General features: G+C 34.8%; 1 protein-coding gene across 5 annotated transcripts in view; it reads right to left on the reverse strand.

The window, feature by feature from the left end:
• The window catches only part of LOC107742703 (kelch-like protein 29), a 287726-nt gene that overhangs the window by 40889 nt on the left and 226893 nt on the right, over nt 1-19944 (reverse strand). For all 5 annotated transcript variants that reach the window (XM_016555731.1, XM_016555728.1, XM_016555730.1 and 2 more), the window contains one exon: nt 11967-12165. In XM_016555731.1, coding sequence (XP_016411217.1) covers nt 11967-12165 — 199 coding nt within the window. The remainder of the gene's footprint in view (nt 1-11966; nt 12166-19944) is intronic.

Genomic DNA, 19944 nt, shown 5'->3' on the forward strand with positions numbered 1-19944 from the left:
TAGTGTAAAAAACACCTTTTTTTTACCCTGTCAAAATCAGCTCTTTTCAGCTCAAGCCGTTTTTGTAGCATTTTCCTTTAAATGTTAATGAGCTCTGCTGACCCCGCCCCTCTCTTCCGAGCTGCTCTCTGAGGGACTGTTTACTTTAGCCGTATCCATAGTGAAACTTGCTAATTAGTACATTATTAGGAAAGGCGATTTGCAAAGATTCATTAAAAAACCTTATACTCACTTCTTCTGTGGGTGAAGGTGGATCCCGACTGATTCGCGCGAACATAGACGCATTTAGGTAGATCGAGGGTGCATTCCCTTCAAAAACAAACGTAATCCACTGCGTCTTCAGCAGCTCAGATGTCGGGAGTAAATGACGACTGCTTGTTCATTATTACATCCAACAACAGAACACCTCAATCGCTTAGGAGTCATTCTTGTCTACATCTGCTCCGGCGGTGAAACAATGGTGGACTGATGACAGCTCACTCAGGGCAGGTCTAAGGTAAGTCCAGTTTGTGCTGAAACGCTACTGTCAATCAACTATCGTAGGAGCCGCCTTGGTCTGTGTGATGTCACACTGACAGGCATCTGAGATCGACTCGATTTGAGAAAGGGGAAATGATTTAACGAGATAAAAAAAAAACACTGGGTGGATCTTTATCATCATTATAGGGTGGTTGTGTACACACACTACCAACACACATTTATGTTCAAACAACATGTAAAAGTGCATGTCGCATCCGATGACCCCTTTAAGGATTTAGAGAGACCAAATTAAATAATTGAAAAATCAATTATTGAAAACTGACTCATTTCTAAGTACCATGGGAAAGATGTGCCCCTTCAACAGCCACTTTCACACATTTAATTGCAGTAAAACTGCAAAAGTTGTCCCTCTTTTATCTGTGTTACAGGAACATTCACACCGGAGCTGAAGAATTGGCTCTCTTTCAACTCAAGAGTGTGAATTTGTTTGGAATTGGCCACATTTAAAGGAAGACATATTGGAATGACAGGAAAAATTATTTACTGAATTGACCGTTTTCAAATTTATATTAAATATTGAGTAACTGAATAACTTGCGTTATTCAAAAAAAAAGAAAAAAAAGAAAGGAGGAATAAAATTCGCCATCACTCCCTCAGCCTTTGTATTAGAAAAACTCCTGCAGCAGCATCTGTCAGGCCTATAAACCTTCAAACCTTAAGCCAGCATTCAACAACTGACTTTGCTTCAAATATTCAGTTATTAAAAAAAAAACAAGTATTTATTATATAGTATAATTATAACATCATAAATTAAAAAAATAATAATAATACATTTGAATTGCAATTCTGCACTCTGTTTACTACCTCAATTCAAATTCAGCAACTGAATTAGAATTCAAAAGGCACCTGCAATTTAATTCTGAATGGCGCATAACTCAGACTCACATACAGTGTGAACACCAAAATGCTGTTTAAGCTCAAACAAGAACTTTTCCTCCAACATTACAACCTCTTAAACTGCCAGAGCTGATTTTCCACAATGGGTCCTGTTCACAAATGAGCTCTAAATGGAAAAACTGTAAATGTTAAATTTACAGTCTAAGAGCAGAGACTAAGAGCAGCTCAAACTCTAGGCACAATATCTGCACATAAACTCAAGAGTCCACCGCACTGCGAGCTGTCATTTACAAGGGACCCAAGCAGCAATCAAACTGCTCTTTGCAACAAGAGAAACACCTCCCGGACAGGAAGTAAGACATGATTCTGAGTGAGCTTTGTGCTCTGGAGAGAGAATTCCTCCCTGTAGAGCACTGCCGCATACATTATCTATCCGTCTCTTAAAAGCAGTGTCTTATTTAATAGTTTATCAACCAAAAATGTTAGTCATTCTCGAATACGGCCGCATTAAGTGTGACAAAAATGTCCTGACAGGGGAATTTAAAACACTGCAGGCCCACTGAGCCAAACACAGTCGCAAAATCATCCACTTCAAAATGTAAATTTCATCCAGCTACTGTAGACGACGGACAAGCAATCAACAGCTGAAATGTACCGAGCGAAATGTTATGATTAGGGCTGACACCTTTATCATTTCCATTCTCTAGGACGGATTAATCCAACAAAAGACATGTGAACAGGAAATTCAATTATGATGGTGGTTTGTAAAATGAACAAATCACCAATTTTGATGCAACAGTCACAGAGGAGTCAGGAATGATGATTAATTGCAGTAAAACTGCAAACGTTTTCTGCCTTTTGTTTGCGCTACAGTTACATTCACACCAGAACTGCGCAAAATTGAAGAACTGGCTCTCTTTCAATTCACGAGTCTGAATTTCATTTAAAATTTGAATTGTCACACCTGGAAGTTGAATTGGAATGACAGGAAAAAGAAATACCTGAATTGCATTTTTACATTTTTAAATGGTCTATAAAAACTCAATTTAACCCTTTGAAACTGGCTGTGTCATCACCAACATGTGCAAGCAAGTAACTGTAACTCTTCAACCGTTTGAGTTGAGTGGAAGGAGGAAGCAGGAATTTTCAAAACGGCATCTTATAATGTGCAGTGTGTGTCTATGTATCTGTGTGTGCATTTGCATGCGTGCAGGTGTGTGTGTATGCACAAAAAAGGCTTCTGAGTGAAAACTGTGAAACCCAGTGAGACAAAAAGACTTGTATTATATGTATTACAGTCCAGTTTTCAAATGTTAGATTCTTTCGTTCATTTTTTCAGATTTTTAAACAGTAAAATTTATTCTAGTCTTTTTTTTTCTCTCAACATAGTAACTGGTCAATAACTGTAATTTATTAAAAGCCAACTGTGTTCTGAAAGCAAACAAACTCCTTGCACTTGAAGATAGCATACCGTTTTAGAATTTTACATAAAAAAAATTGAAAACAGTAAAAGCGACCTATTTTAGATTCAGGTTATAAAGAGTTAATAACTATGATGAAATATAAAACGAACACAAATTTCTATAGGTGGCATTATAGGAGGCCTATAAACCTTCAAACTTGGTAAAGCCATTATTTATCAAATTATTATAATACTACAAATTAAAAAATATAAACTTAAATACAATTTAATTCTACATCCTTACATTTAAATTGCCATTATCCAACCTATTTGCAACCTTAATTCTACTTCAAATCAAATCCAGGAACTGAATTGGAATTTAAATCGCATTTGCAGTTTAATTCTGAATAGTGTATACAACCCTGACTCACATACAGTGAACACCAAAATGCTGTTCGAACTCAAACAGGAACTTTTCTACCAACAGTACAACTTCTTAAACTGCTGGAGCTGATTTTCCATAAAGGGTTCTGTTCACAAATCAGCTCTAAATGGAAAAATGTTGTTAAATTTAAGGTCCATCTATAGGTGGCATATCAAACAATTACTCAGCGAAATGAGCTAACCATCAATTTTGATGCAATAGTCGGTACTGACAATGGCTGAAATTCCCTGGCGATCGTGCACAGTTCTTCACATCCGCTTCAGTAACATCCACAGGCATCTACAGAGACGCTGCGGTTTATCAGAGAAAGAGACTAATTAAACCGACTGGACCCTGCGCTGAAGGTGAAACGCCGAAAGCAATGAGATTGGCCCTCCAGTTATCGCATGACTAAATCAATTAAACAAACGCAGACGTACTGCAAAACGCCGCCCTTCCGTCCTCACCTTCAAGCTGCTGCTTTGGCGATAAAAGCAGTTAGAGAAATGAGTCTGTAAAAGCGGTTTGTGGTCTGTAAAGGACTGAGCTGAGTGTTAAATCAGCACAATCCAATACCTTTGACTCCTGCCACATGCCAGCAGCCGATTGAATGTTGCACTTCGAAGAGGTGACCTCAATAAAGTGTGTCAAAGTTTCGTGAATGGCCGCCAAAAGAAGGACGGATTCTGAAACGGGAGCTACCGTATTAACCCGAATATAAGATACAGCACAGAAATGACATGACAGCACACTCACACATGACAGAAATGCAACTCACTTAGTGACAGGGATACCAGACGACTATAATAAAACATCAGACAGGAGGGTAACCTGCATACTGTGACTTGAATAACGCATTTAACAGTTTGCAAAGCATGTACAGCACAAATCAAAAGTTTGGGGTCAGTACGAAATTAATATTTTAATTCAGCAAAGAGGCATTAAACTGACCAAAAGTGACAGTAAAGTCATTTTTAACGTTTACAAAAGATTTCTATTTCAAATAAACGTACTTTTGAATTTTATATTCATCAAAGAATCCTGTAAAAAAAAAAAAACAGTATGACCGTTTCCACAAAAATACTGTTTTCAACATGAATAATAATACGAAATGTTTCTTCAGCAGCAAATCAGCATATTAGAATGATTTCTGAAGGATCATGTGACACTGGAGTAATGATGCTGAAAATTCAGCTTTGCATCACAGGAATAAATTACATATCCAAATAGAAAACAGTTCTTTTAAATCGCAATATTTCATATTTTACTGCATTTTTGCAGCCTTGGGTGAACATAAACGACTTTTTGCAAAAACACAAAAAATCTTTCACCCCCAAACTTTAAAACGGTAGTGTAAATGATTGAAAATGACTTCTGTAATGTCTAATCTTTGGACACAAAAAGAGTAAAATCCAAGCTAAAACTCTCAGCCCTGTTTTACACCACACATAATCGGCTTATTTATTCTGGCATCCATATTAACAGGTTGCTGCATTCCTATTTTGCACTGTGCCCGATTTCTCCACCTGTAGCGAGCTTAACTCAGCAGAAAACACAAATAAAATGCACTGTAAATCTTTGTATCGACACCATCTCTTGCAATACGGACTTTTATGAAGCCCCATGAAGTGATAGAGTGAAACTACTCAGCTATTGTTCGAAACAAGACTTATGTTGGGCTTGATGCAGTGATAAGGCACATAAACAGCACTGTCTGTGCACTGAATCTGACTAAATACAGATGATTTTTCAATGTTTATAGCTATGCCATGGAGTTTGGGTTAAGTTCTGTGTAGATTAATTACCATTTGGAAGTTAATATGGACATCTTCCTCACATAAATTACATTTCATGTTTACAATAGGTCACCACAGCTAGAAAACGCATGAATCACTATAAGGGCAAATCAAAAGACTAAGACTAATTATCAGGACAAATGGCATCCCAACTCTGTTAGAGTGCTTTGCTCATCCTAGTGATTGAGAATGTGCATATAAACAGCTTTGGAATGAGACATTTATAGACACTTTCATCCAAAGCGACTCGCACTGCATTTAATGTAAATAATAGGACAGTTCTTGGAAACCCATGAAATCATAAATAATCCCTCAAAAATGTGCCGACTGCAAAACATTCATCAGAGAATGTAAAGTGTACAGTATGTATTAGTTTAGTATAGTTTAGAGAATTGCTATGTGGTTGCTTGAAAGTTTTGGCTGGTTTCTTAAATAAACAATTCTCAGGTCTCTATGAATTTCTGGTCTCTAGATATGGCTCAGGTCTTTCCATCAACATATATGGCATTAAAGTCTGCAATTTTATGCCCGTTTTATTGCTCGCTAATATAAAAATGGTAAGTTTGATTACATAGAAAAGTAATAGTTTTATATATTTTCCCATTAAAAATGTCTGTGTTCTTGCTTTTCCATCAATGTTGTTCTTGTTAACTAAAACTAACACTATTCAAAATCATTGCCGATAATAAAAAATAAATAAAGCTGGAATAAAATAAAATACAAATATTAGATGAAAATTCAACTTTAAAAAACCTTTTGAAATGTTGCCTTGGAACTGAAATAAATAAGTTGAACTACTAAAATTACTCAAATAAAAAGTGAAAAATTAATTAGAGCTATATAGAAATATTTAGAAATATTACACATTTTAAAAAAGCACAAAACAAAATGACTAAATTTTAAACTACAAATAAAATAATAAAGCTAATTCAAATGTATAATAAATACTATAAAGGTACATAAAATAATAAAATAAAGATTACTGTTATTCTAGAAAATTCAAAGAAAATAAAATATTTAAATAAACTTAAAATAAATAAATATAAAGCATTCGGTGACACAATACTGCTAAATAAATCAATGTTTAAGTTTAAGCTGGAATAAAATTACCTTGGAAATGTTACCTTGGAACTGAAATAAGTTGAAGCACTAAAATTACTAAATTAAAAACTGAAATAAAAATAAACTAAACCTATATAGAAATATTTAAAAAACAAAAATCTAATAAAATGAGAAAAAAAAAATACATATAAATAAAAATACTAAAACAAACCAAAATTAAAATGAAAATAAAAGCTAAATGAAAACATAAATATATACCATACTAATAGGCTACATAAAAATACTAAAATAATACTGTTCTCCATATGATGTAAGTCAATGGGGTCCAAAGTATCTTCTTTTGTGTTATACTGAAGAAAGCAAGTCATACAGGTTTAAAACAACATGAGAGTGAGTAAATACATATTTTTTTTTACGAGCCACTTCAAAAAACAATTTCCTCATATTAATTCTCTCAAGGAGGGCCACAATATTAAGCTTCTGCTTTAGTAAAGCTGTTCAAACATCATATGATGTTCAGGGTCAGAGTTAAGCAGAACAGGGTCACCTTTCACAGTCCTCGTCCCTTATGGTTCCTAATTACGCACCTGACCTTCCCACGAGACCAGCCGCTAATCAGCTACAAGTGTGGGCGAACTAGATTAACAAACGCTTTGTTATTTGACGATAATTTGAGTTATAGGTGTGACGGCAGTCCTCGCTGCCAGCATGGACTGCTAAAAGAGACTGTCGTGAGTTTAATTAGGACGGATTGCCCATCTACAGCAGTTACTGGGTGTGAGCCAGGTGTGCCATCACCCTGATTTGCTCAGAGGATTTCCGTGCGTCAGAAGCGGAGGGAAGAGAAGGGCCCAGGTGAGTCCCATCAGTCTGACGACAGCTGGCACTTACCTGCAGCTCTGAGAGCGAGAGCCGCGGGCCAATGCAAACCCGCATGCTCTGATCGAGTGCATGCTTGGCGAAGAACCTTTCATGGGTGACATCACAGCACCTCTTCTGTGTCTTTTCATACACAAGAGACTTATCAGCCGAGCTCAGGTGGAGAGCGAATGCATTCAGTCGCACACAAACACACACAAGGCAATTACAAACTCCTGGCAGCGCTTCCTCAATCTCTGTCGCTAAAAAAAAAGCTATTTATGCTCCCCTTCGTCTTCTACCCTAGTTTTCTCTCTCTTCGCCGTCTCTTTTTCATAAACGGGTCCTACGGGTGACAGGCCCTCACGTGGTGTTTCATAACCTCCATCAGATGGCCCGCCAGATGGTCAAGCCAGCGACGAGTTCACTCAAGAGTCCTGTACACAGCAGCCAAACAATCAAAGACTTCATAAAAAAAAAAGTCCATCCTTCATGAGCAAATCAGAGGCACAGATGTTGGACGAAACACAGATGCTACAAGTCCACGCAGTCTTATAGAAAAAAAGAACTGGGTGGTACCATGAAAAAAAAGAGAAAAGCTAAGAGTAGGTCAACCAAACCAACAACAACAACAACAACAACAACAACAAAAGAAAGAAAGAAAGAAAGAACTCAAAATGACAAATTTGCTGTAATAAAAAATAAAAAATATTATCTATATTAAATAATAATATTATATATTATATTATAAAAATACAACAACAACAACAAAGTTGATTGCATGAATATAAAAAACTTTCAACATTCAACTCAACTGTGCTCAACTGTAGAAAAACTCACCCCAGACTCCCAGATACCACGTTACTACTACTCGCTGGGAGAGGTCTGTATCTCTCTCTATCTCTCTCACACACACACATGCTGATAGCAAAAAAGGGAAATCACTGCATAGTGTGATAAACACATTTGTGTGTGTGTGTGTGTGTGTTAAAGAACTAAAATTATTAAAATAAAAACTGCAATAAAAATTAATTAAATCTATATTAAAATATTTAAAAAAACAAAAAAAAAAAAAAAACTAAAAATTTAAATGAAACTGAAAATATGTAAATAAAAGCTAAATAAAAGTATGTATATATAATAAAAAGTACCCTATTTAGTTTGGGTGTACAGGGTGTTTATTTACATTCAAGGTACTTCAAAGAATACCATGGTATTTTCAAGGTACATGTCTAAAAATGTATGATAATAACAGTACTTTGTTAGCTAGTGAATAAAGATGCTCAAAAATTATATATTAAATGTATTATATTTACATATTAAAGCTCAAAACATTCAAGTATGTTCTTTCGTGAGTTACTATCTCATAAACAATTCAAAACGATTAAAACTGCTCAAATCAGTTGTTAATCTACAATCTGGTGAAATCACAAAACCTTGTTCGTTTACCAGCTGTCACACCATAAAAACAAAACTCACTCAGCATCGTAAAATGACATTTGTTTACCAATTACTTTAACTCCTTCATGCAGAAAATACGTTCTGCGGAGTGGCTTGACTTCCATGCACAGCTCGTAATACCTTTCAGACAATAATTCAACCTTGCTTTATTGAAAAGAGCCTCTGAGTCCTGGCCAGCAAGTAGGAAAAATCTCAGAGCCCGAGAGCAATTTGTTCCTCTGCCGAGGCTGCTTATTTCCATAAATATCTTGTTTAATAGTAAAAACAAACAGGGCGTTCTAAAAGGTTGGAAACTATGCATCATATTTACCAAGCATTTAAAGATGTTTATTAAGAAGAACTCTGGAGTATCTGGAGTCAGCTGGGATCAGACGAGCGCTGTGATGTTTTAGTGTGGTTGACTTTCTATTTCGCTTGACTGACGTGTTAAAAATCTCTGAGCTTTACTCAGAACTATTAGAATCACTTTTAATGCCAGAACAAATATCAGAGATGAGAAGGAAATAACTAAAAGTGATCATACTACTAAACAGCTTTCACTTTTCAGTAGTGTGACGGTAGTTTTTAAAATAGAGCAGTGTCTACGGTAACAAACTACTTTTCCAAGAAGTGTAATGTGATAAAACACAAGCTTGAAGTAATATTTAAGACTTGGGAAGTCTAATTCATTTTAGTGATTCGATGCACTCTACAGAACAGATTCATTCTTGTGATTTGATTCATTCTACTCAACCCACTCCAGTGAACTGACTCATTTGAACAGTTCATGTAAATTAACCAACACAAAATAAATAAATCCAGACTGTCTCTATGTGGTATTTTAACTAAATATTTAGAAATAGTTTATTAAAAAGTAGGAATAGTTTACCAAAAAAATTCTGGAGTTATTTAATCAAAAAGACAAAAAATGCAGTTTACTAAAAATCCGCACATCTATTGCAGCTCTAAAATAAAATATGGTGTCTATAGAGCAGTTTAAACAATATTCAATAATGGTTTAATACATGAATAAAAGTGCATTGCAACCAAATATCATGGCATTAAACCTGCATTTTCTTTTTGTCCATGTTGCATTATTTTCTGAAACAGAATAATAATTTGTTCAGTTTTTTTTGGCACTAGATAAATCCTGTTCAAATCCTGATCAGTTGTGGTATACATTTTTTCCCCCACTTAATTTCCAGCAAAAATGTATTATATTGGTATTTACATATCGTTAATATAACATAAAATCATATAATGTTTCTGTCATAGTTTTGATAGATATATACCGTGGTAATAAAATAGTTCCATATTCATATTGCCCACATGGTAGTGGGATAGTATGGTATTTTCAAGGTACATTCAAGATTTGATTCATTAACGCCATATAACGTTTTTGTCATGGTTTTGACACACACACAACATGGTAATAAAAGAGAACCATATTCATATTGCCCACATAGGCTTCAAGAAATAGCATGGTAATTTCAAGGTACATGTCTAAATTCATTCATTTGATTGTTTCGCTTGATGCTTTTCTATTAATTTAATGAGCATCTTAGCAAACTACAGTTTCAGGTAGCTTCAGCAACACTGATATATATTTATGGTAATTATGTTGTGTTTTGTGTGTGATATCGCTCCTGAGAGATTGATCTGGGTCCAGTGGGGGAAGGATTCAGCTCTTATACTGCAGTGGGCAGAGATCAATAAAACTCAGGAGCGAGAGAAAGAGAGCCACAGTATATCAAGATTAAATAAATGTACAGCTCACTCACAGGCTCACGCCTCGCTGAGGGAATCATGGGGGCTGGAGAGGATGTGCGAGGAGAGAGCGAGAGTGATTCACAGTGCTGCATGAAGACAGCCTTATTGAACCATAAATTAGTTTGGTTGCATTTTTACAGTAGCCTGAGATTGACTTCAGATACAGTCAGAAAGACACTGAGATGCACAGCTATCAGAATAACCACACAGATGCTGGACGTCTGCCATTTGTTGATTCAAAAAGAGAGGATTTTGATACTTCAGAGAGGCAAGGGCTTGTGTGGGAAATAGTGATGCACCAGCATTTGGGCTAAAGTGAATTTTCCATTTTGGCTGAAACCGAAATCATTTAATTAACGCTTCTCAGATTGCACATTGGGACTCTTTTAGTGTCTATTTCATGCACTCAACATAGATAAACTATAACAGGTAAACATATCAGCTCTGTGGAAGCTAATTCTAGGTTGACGATAATGATTTGTCATTTTTAATCTTTATTTGTTTATCTTTGCTTGAACAAAACATCACTAAACTTTATTTGAAACGCACCTCCCATCCAGTGATCATAATAAACTTTAAATAAGCTTTGTGCTTTGTTACTTTTGATCTAAAATAAAGTCTCATTTTATAACAAAATGTAATCAATAAATGTGGTTTTAAAGCTCTTAATCATTTTAGCTGCCTCATTTCAAGCAGTACGTGAACAGATCCTCTTTACGTCTTTACTACTAGTTATAGCACAAAATAGAGATGAATGAACATTACAACAGTACAACAGTACAAAAAATGTCAATAAAACAGCTTGTAAACGTAACATTTACCTCAGAAAAGTTCATAAACTCAATAATTAGCTAAGAAATAACTCTAGAGAGAAGCATTTTGATAAATATATGCAAAATATTACATACTCATTATATTTCTACTTAACCTGCTGTCTTCATTATTTAATGCATGTCTGTCATTTCAGCTTTGGTTTTTGGCTAAATGAAAACTTGAATTTTGGGGGGAAAAAATCAGTCACACTTTAGTTTGGGGACCAATTCTCACTATTACCTAACTATTAATTACAACTTTTGCCTTAATAAACTCCTTATTTGCTGCTTAATATAGGATAAGGAATCAGAATCACGTTTATTGCCAAGTACTGTATGTATACATGTACGAGGAATTTGTCTTGGTAAATTGGTGCTTGACAAAGACAACAGAAAATAATAGAACAATGAGATAAACAATTTTAAAATAAGACAAATAAAAGCTATACAGGGATCTTAAATGTGGTCATGCAGTATAAAGCATTAATATGTACTTTATAAGTACTAATAAACAGCCAATATTCTAGTAATATGTATGCTAATAGGCAACCTGTTAATAGTGAGAATTGGCCCTTAAACTAAAGTGTTACCAAACATTCATTTCCGTGCACCACTAGTGGGAACTTTATAATGACTCTTCAGCAGGATAAACGTCTTAAAGGAACTTGCACAAGTAATCTTCCGGATGCAATCTGTTGAGTTTCAACATCAGCAACAGCATTCACGACCCATTTACCGTCCATAATGTGATGCATTTCTGAAAACTCTGGTAAAAAAAAACAATAACATATTGTGGTATCATCTATTTCAGATGAACCTGCTCCTACACGGCTCATAAAAACAAAACACACTGTGATTGATCGCTTTATATCTCAGCCAGACGGTCGCTTCCTGTAAGCGGCTGGTTCTCGAGCCAGAATAAGCTGCAGTGTGGAACAGAGCTTTCGCAGTTTAGTCAAAGCTCTGGCTACGGTAACGTGAGACTAGTGAAAGACAGATGAGAATTAGAACGTGAAAGGTCTGACCTGCAGAGAGTCTCGGCCGCGTCCTGGGCGTCTGCATCTCTTGTCGCGCGTGAGGCAGCATGTGGTAGCGCTTGGCCTCGTTGACCAGATCTCGGCAAGCCTCCGACGATTTAATCAGCTCCTCATTGTCCACCACGTTCAGCAGGTAACTGGGGTGAATGAATGGAAGTCTAACGACGGCCAGCAACTCGGATATGTGCTGTAAGAGAGAGAGAGAAATATATTCACCATGTGATTTCAGTCAGGGGCTTCCTGTCTGCATTACTACTGAAAGTACTTCAGTGATTCTGATTCAATTCCACAAAACTATTATTTTAGTACATGAAGAGTGAATAGAAGTCCTCCTGTACAGTATATATAGTACCATATACTTAAATACTAATAAAAGAAATACTACTACTTTGTACCTTCTTTAAAAACAAACAAACAAACAAAAAAAACACTTCTTTGTATTTTTTTCTAAAATAAAAAGCACCAATTATTATGATAAATGAATGTGAATATAGTATATACAATATGAACAAGCTGTCTGTATCTCATATGCTATCGGTACACATCATTGTAACAGTTATCAATTTATTTTAATTTGGAAATGACAAAAGTAATCACTCGCAATTCATTGTGCAAGTCAAGAACAGCTCTGATTGATTCAGTGAATAGTGAGTCATTAGATTCAACTCAGATTTTAGACTCTTTAACAGATTCATTTCAAAGAACTGACTCAAAAATATCAGAAACATGCATATACAGTATTATCAGACAAAAGTTTGTGGTCTGTAAGAATTGTTTTTTTTTTTTGAGAAAAAAATTAATACTTTGATTCAGCAAGAATGCATTAAATTTTATCAAAAGTGACGTTAAAGACTTTTATAATATTACAAATAATTTATATTTCAGATAAATGCTGTTTTATTCACCAAAGAGTCCTGCAAAATGTATCATGGTCTCCACAAATATATTAAGCAGCACAACTGCCAATATTTGTAATAATAAGTAGGGATGCACTGATACCGATACTGGTATCGGTATCGGGCCCGATACTGAGCTCCTGTACTCGTACTCGTGAGTACTGGAAAAAGTGGTATCGGTGCATCCCTAATAATAAGAAATATTTCTTGAGTAGTAAATCAGCATATTAGAATGATTTCTGAAGGATCATGTGACACTGAAGCCTGGAGTAATGATGCTGAAACAGTTATTTTAAATTGTAATAATATTTCAGAATATTACTGGTTTTACTGAATTTATTCTGATAAATTAAATGCAACCTTTGTGAGCATGAGAGACTTCTTACAAAAACATTCCGACTGAGGACTATCCGTGGCCAGTCATCCTCAGTGGGGTGTTTTGCTCACGTCAGCGTTAAATGCTGTAAACACGAGCTGACGGGGACAGCAGCCAACCCAACCCTCTCACCTCTGAGCTCACAACACATTACATAAACATCCGTAAGAAACACTGACACGGCCGGTGTGAACACCTGGGCTTCTGTTGTCTCTCAGAGCGAGATTTTACCTGATCTGACCTTGACAAAGTCTTCTTACTAGCCATTCCTCATTAAAGGCAACATTTCGTAGTGAAAGTGCATATTCAAGAAGAAAAAAAAGTAGGACGAGACTTAATTTGATCTACTGGGAATTTAATGGATTGTGAAAAGTATGTAGATGCTGAAGGGCAAAATCCCCCTCGAGAGCACATCCATGTATCCTAATGCTAGAGCTTCTTTTTCAAATCTATCAGCATTTTCAATTATGGCTGTAACTTGTATTATCTTGTTTATTAAACATGAAATTACTGCATTTATTATTGGCAAGATATTAGAAAGGCTGCATTAACTACAACAAAAAGCCTAAACACAAATTGAAAAGATATAATCGGTACCATCAGTTATTTGTTGATACTGAATTGTTTTTGAAAGAAAGAAAGAAAGAAACATTACCATTACTACATTACTACCATTGCTATTATACATTGAAGTCCTGAGTAATTTTAATTAACTACATGCACTTACTATATGGTTAGGGTAAGGATTAGGGTTTGGCTTAGTGTTACTTGCATGTAATTATTTATAATTTATTGTTACTATAATAGTAAGTACATGTAATGTGTAACAATGACACCTTAAAATAAAGTGTTACCAAATTAATTTATAATGTGAACAATAAATGTAGCTATTATAGAGAATTAATTAACAATAATTATAATATAATTATAATTATTATTAATAATTAATATAATTAATAATTAATATTTATTTATGTATTTATTTAGTTAGCTGGCAATTAAACCAATACGAAAGTTGCATAAAAAACATAAATTAGTATTAAATAAATAAATAAATATTAATCTACATAGTTGGTTTTTATTTATAAAAAAAAGCATTAAAACATACTGCATTGCGATGTAATGTGTTTTTAAATATTTTTTTGTTATATTGTGAGGTATAATCTAGTTATATTGTGAACAACAAATCAAGGTAATTAACAATATAATTAATAATTAATATGTATTTATTTATTTAGTTAGTTGGCTATTTAACTAATATGAAAGTTGCATAAACAAATTTAAATCAGTATTAAATAAATAAATATGAATCTACATAGTTGGTTTTTATTTATAAAAAAGCATTAAAATATATTGCATTGTGATGTAATGTGTTTAAAACATTTTTTTTTATATATATTTAAAGTATAATCTAGTTATATTGTGAACAACAAATCAAGGTAATTAACTATATAATTAATAATATTTATTTATGTATTTATTTAGTTAGTTGGCTATTTAACCAATATGAAAGTTGCATAAAAAAACTTAAATTAGTATTAAATAAATAAATACATATTGTAATGTAGTTTGTAGATCGGGAAGAAGGAGGCGGGAACCGGCGAACATTAAAGATTTTAATAAAATAAACAAATACAAAATGAAAATAAAGCGGCAGCCCCTCGCGGACGACTGCCGCACACCAAACACAAAATAACGGCAGCCCCTCGCGGATGACTGCCGCACACAAAACACAAAATAAACTCCAGGCCTGGTCCTCTCTCGTCCGACACTGTCGTCACTCCTCCCTTTTATCCTTCCGGAGCTCCTCCGTGAGACTCGAGACCGGTGAGTGGTGCAGGTGTCGCTCATTATCAATTACTCCACCGGCCTCGCTCCGTTCCCACGGCTCTCGGTCCCGCCCCCACTCGTCACACATATTAATCTACATTGGTTTTTATTTATAAAAAAGCATTAAAACATACTGCATTGTGATGTCATGTGTTTTTAAATATTTTTTTGTTATATTGTGAAGTATAATCTAGTTATATTGTGAACAACAAATCAAGGTAATTAACAATATAAATAATTAATATTTATGTATTTATTTAGTTAGTTAGTTGGCTATTTAACCAATATGAAAGTTGCATAAACAAATTTAAATCAGTATTAAATAAATAAATAAATAAATAAATCTCTTGACATCCCTAAACAAAAACAGCTTATTTAGCAAACATCTTCCCCAAACAATAGAAGGCTAGAGGCCAGATGCACGCACGGCCCGAGAGAGATTTCAGACCCGTGTGCCAGCTCTCCACACGGCTTTACACGTACTCGGCTAAACCATTCGAAACGCGTGCCGGATCTGAACTTTTTGGTTTACCTCAGCGCACTGGCAAGACTTCCACTTTTATGGATTGTTAATTACTCTGTGTTTACATATCTTATGTGCATCATTTGCATACTGATATAATAAGCGGCACGGTCGGTTTAGCATATGTCCCCTCGACAGGATCACGCATGCATCCCGACTGTGAGAACGCGCCTGATCCCAGTGAGGATCTGATCTAAAATAATGTCACGGCAGAAGACGCTCCCCCGGCGCCGTTCCCTTCCCCCTCACCGCACTCAACCAATCCAGCCAAACCGCTTCGGACTGGTTAGAGAAAATAATCACGAGCTCGAGACCAGACGAGAGGGGTTTGAGCTCCAGCTCATAAATCTGAACAACTAAATGCGTTGCTGGTGCTCGTAGGCTCCTGTCTTGCACCTGGCGATTAAATGATAGTGATAAAATATGCAACCTTCCAGAAGAAACGAAAGAAGCAGCAGCGGCTCGGCGGTGACACATTTCACCCTGAAGGATGAAAACGCAACAGAGGAAAGAAATCACGAACTCAGATGAAACTAAGATGAAGAATTTCACTGTGATCCACATCGTAATGTAGACAGCTGCCGTTAAAGGGGACAGAAACCCTGAAATCCACATATAAAATTCAGTCAAAGAGAATACAACTTTAAAAAAATAAACAAATAAAATTTGTGTTAAAAAATAAATAAATGTAAAATTTGCAGTACAGTGTTCATTTACAGTTCATAAGTAGACCTTATTTAAAGTATATTAAGTATATAAGTGCATTAAGTAAATTAAAGTTAAAATTAAAATTAAAATATTTATTATAATTATAATAATATTAAAATCTAAATTGAAACAATTTGTTGAAAGAATATGAAAAACTTAAACATTTATTCATACATGAAATAATACATTACTATATTTTATTACATATTATATAAATTTGATATATTTATGTATTATATAAATAATACTTAATACAATAAAACATATTTTTAATAATAATTTTAATAACAAAATATTAGTTTATTAAATGTAATAAATTCAAATGTAATAAATATTATTTTATATTAATACAACATTTTAAAATTGTGTTTACAATATTTTAAATAAACTTTATTACATAACGATGTGATATCATAATATATCATTTGATATCTTGATATAACAAATTTATATAATTTCATATCTTATTACAACAAATTATTTTTAATAATAAAATACAAGTTTTAATAACTTTGCAATTTTTTATATAATTTTTATAATATTTATTCATACAAAATAGTTTTTTTTATTTTAACACACGCATCTCTAATTTACACACATATAAAACTGAATATTAATTTTAAATTTTAATATTTTAAAAATTTAAATATAATATTTTAACACTGAAAAAAATGAAGATTAATATAATACGCAGTATGTTATGTAAATAGACAGGTTATTATGTAAATATACATAAATAACCTGTCATATATAATTATTTGTTTTAACTATTTTATATCACAACTTTACAATATTATATATTTATTTTATACACTTAACAAGTATTTTGCGTTAAACTAAAATTCCAGCATCATCTGCCCACCTACATTGCTCTAAACTTGTATGGCTCAATACTTTGACTAAACATGACAGATCTGTCGCCCTTTATTAACAGACACATTATCAGAAAGAGGCATTTTAGCTAGATTTGTGGGAAGCTGTAAGGCCACAGAATTAAAAGCAGTCTTTTCTTCAGCTGTGTTGGGCTGTTTCACCCAGTCTGACCTGTAACCCAGCACACACTGCTGTAGAAGCGCACCCATCACATGCGGCTGTGTGAATTATTCAGCCATAAACAGCACAAGGAGACTCACGCTAAGGACATTAGCTGCACACACATCCCGCATCCTCCGCCTCATTTATATTCATGCATCCAGCACCTTGCACTTCGACTCCTTCCAATGCTAGGCTCAATTTGTCAATGAGCTTAATGATGCCAGTCTCCAGCGCATTAAATCAATGCTAAAGGGAAGTGACATGCTGTGCTTAAGCTGGCCGTTTGGGTTGCGCCTGACGGACTTCATCAGGAGGGAGTGTCAGGGTCGCATCTGGGAATCAGCTCTAATTCACACACCTCAAAGTCCCTATCCCCTCTCTGACGGCTCGTAGAGCTATTTGTCTTTGTGTCTATGCATGCCGTTAGAACATTTCCCTTCTGTCATGCGGGACCTCCGGGGACAGAGGGTCCTTCTGCTCCTGTAATGTAATTGTCAGGTGTTGATCACCACAGAGAGAGAGGGGCGCGTATGAGGGTGACGGGACGATGCACCGAATGCATGCATGATGAGAATGGAGATCACACGACGATATATATATGAATTAGGAAGAAAGATTCTTAATAAATCTTTATAAAATATAATATAAAAATATAAATTAATGTTTTATTAATATGTAGATTAAAATATAATTTACAATTATCAATTTATTAACACATAATCTATATAATCTTTCATTAATATAAATACCAAAAATATATTTCACTATCTATCCATCCATCCGTACATGTATGTATGTATGTGCAGTATGTATGATAAAACTTCTTTTTTTTTTTGCAATGGTGAAACAATACACACTTCACCTAAGATCTTGAACATGAACACAGTGCATGGTTAAAATGCACAGCTTCTTTCAAAAGTCAATTAGCAGACACTTCTATCTGAAATGACTTGCAGTTCACTTGTTAACGGAGAGGTTAAGTGTCTTGCTTAAGGGCACAATAGTGATCGCTCATCTCTTGCTCCTTGCAGAGATCGAACCAGCAAATTTCCACCTCCACACCGCAGCACTTAAAGAAGTTTTATGCATTCGCTCGACGACGGGACGATGCACCGAATGCATGCATGATGAGAATGGAGATCACACGACGATATATATATATAAACACATAAGTATTATTTATTCAAATAATACACACATTTACACACACACACACACACACACTTAAGTGTCTTGCTTAAGGGCACAATAGTGATCGCTCATCTCTTGCTCCTTGCAGAGATCGAACCAGCAAATTTCCACCTCCACACCGCAGCACTTAAAGAAGTTTTATGCATTCGCTCGACTCATTCAATATGCAAGAGGTATTGGCTTACTGGTGAGACACTGCACGGTATCTCACCTTCCCGTCCCAGACACAATACTTACACACCTCATTAAACCTTCATACGCAACATCAGCTCCAAAAGAAGTGAACGCATCAGAGCACAACACACACAGTGATGCACACTGACTCTCACGTCAGGGCTAATCAGTCTGACGGCTCGCTGGGCTACAATGACAGAGTCTAGGTGTGAACCTGCTGGGGGGCGTTCGGTGACAAGAAGCGCACATGGAGCATTTTCCACTTCCTGCTGTCGGCTGGGCAGCAGGAAGCAGCATCTGGGTGTCTATTGCTCTGTTCTGAAACCTAAAGAGCTGCCTGCCTAGACAGCATCCTAACAACCTCATATGGAACCTCATAAATGACTGATTTGAAACTCTTTAAATTGGCACCAACTCTGTGTGCCTCACAAATAGCACTCCACATGAGACACGACACACTATTGATTCCAATACAAGCTGCTATGCTAACACTGCAATACTCAAATCAGCATATTAATAATACACAGCATGCACAAACACTACACTCTTGAGAAATAAAGGTTGCAAAGGAAGTTTTCACGGTGCTGTCATAGAAGAATAATTTTGGGCTCCTCTAAGAACCTTCTTCTATTTTCCCATAAACAAACAAACAAATAAAGAAATAAAGAAATAAATAAAGTGTGTGTGAAAAGTAAATCAAACCTAGAATCAATAATGAATCAGAATATAAATGAATCAGAGTTTAAAATCTACAATCATTGTGTAAAGATAACTCATACATAAGATATCTCATGTTAGTAAAAAAATCTTTAAAAAATATAAATATACTATATAATATACTATAAAATATAAATGAACATTAATATATTTCATTAATAATACTTAATATTTTCTTAATTCTCTATTAAGACTTCAGTATCAATATCAAATCAATATTCAAATCATTGTATTCTAGTAAAAGTATATCTATACTATATCTATATCTAGATATAAAATATTTTTTGATTAATATAAAAAATTATATTTGATTCCAATACAAGCTGCTATGCTAACACTGCAATACTCAAATCAGCATATTAATAATACACAGCATGCACAAACACTACACTCTTGAGAAATAAAGGTTGCAAAGGAAGTTTTCACGGTGCTGTCATAGAAGAATCATTTTGGGCTCCTTTAAGAACCTTCTTCCACTACAAGGAACCTTTTGTAGAATGGAATGATTCCATGGAC

The sequence above is a fragment of the Sinocyclocheilus rhinocerous genome, unplaced genomic scaffold (genome assembly GCF_001515625.1).
Source record: "Sinocyclocheilus rhinocerous isolate Xijiao unplaced genomic scaffold, SAMN03320098_v1.1 scaffold1038, whole genome shotgun sequence".
Taxonomy (NCBI): Eukaryota; Metazoa; Chordata; class Actinopteri; order Cypriniformes; family Cyprinidae; genus Sinocyclocheilus; species Sinocyclocheilus rhinocerous.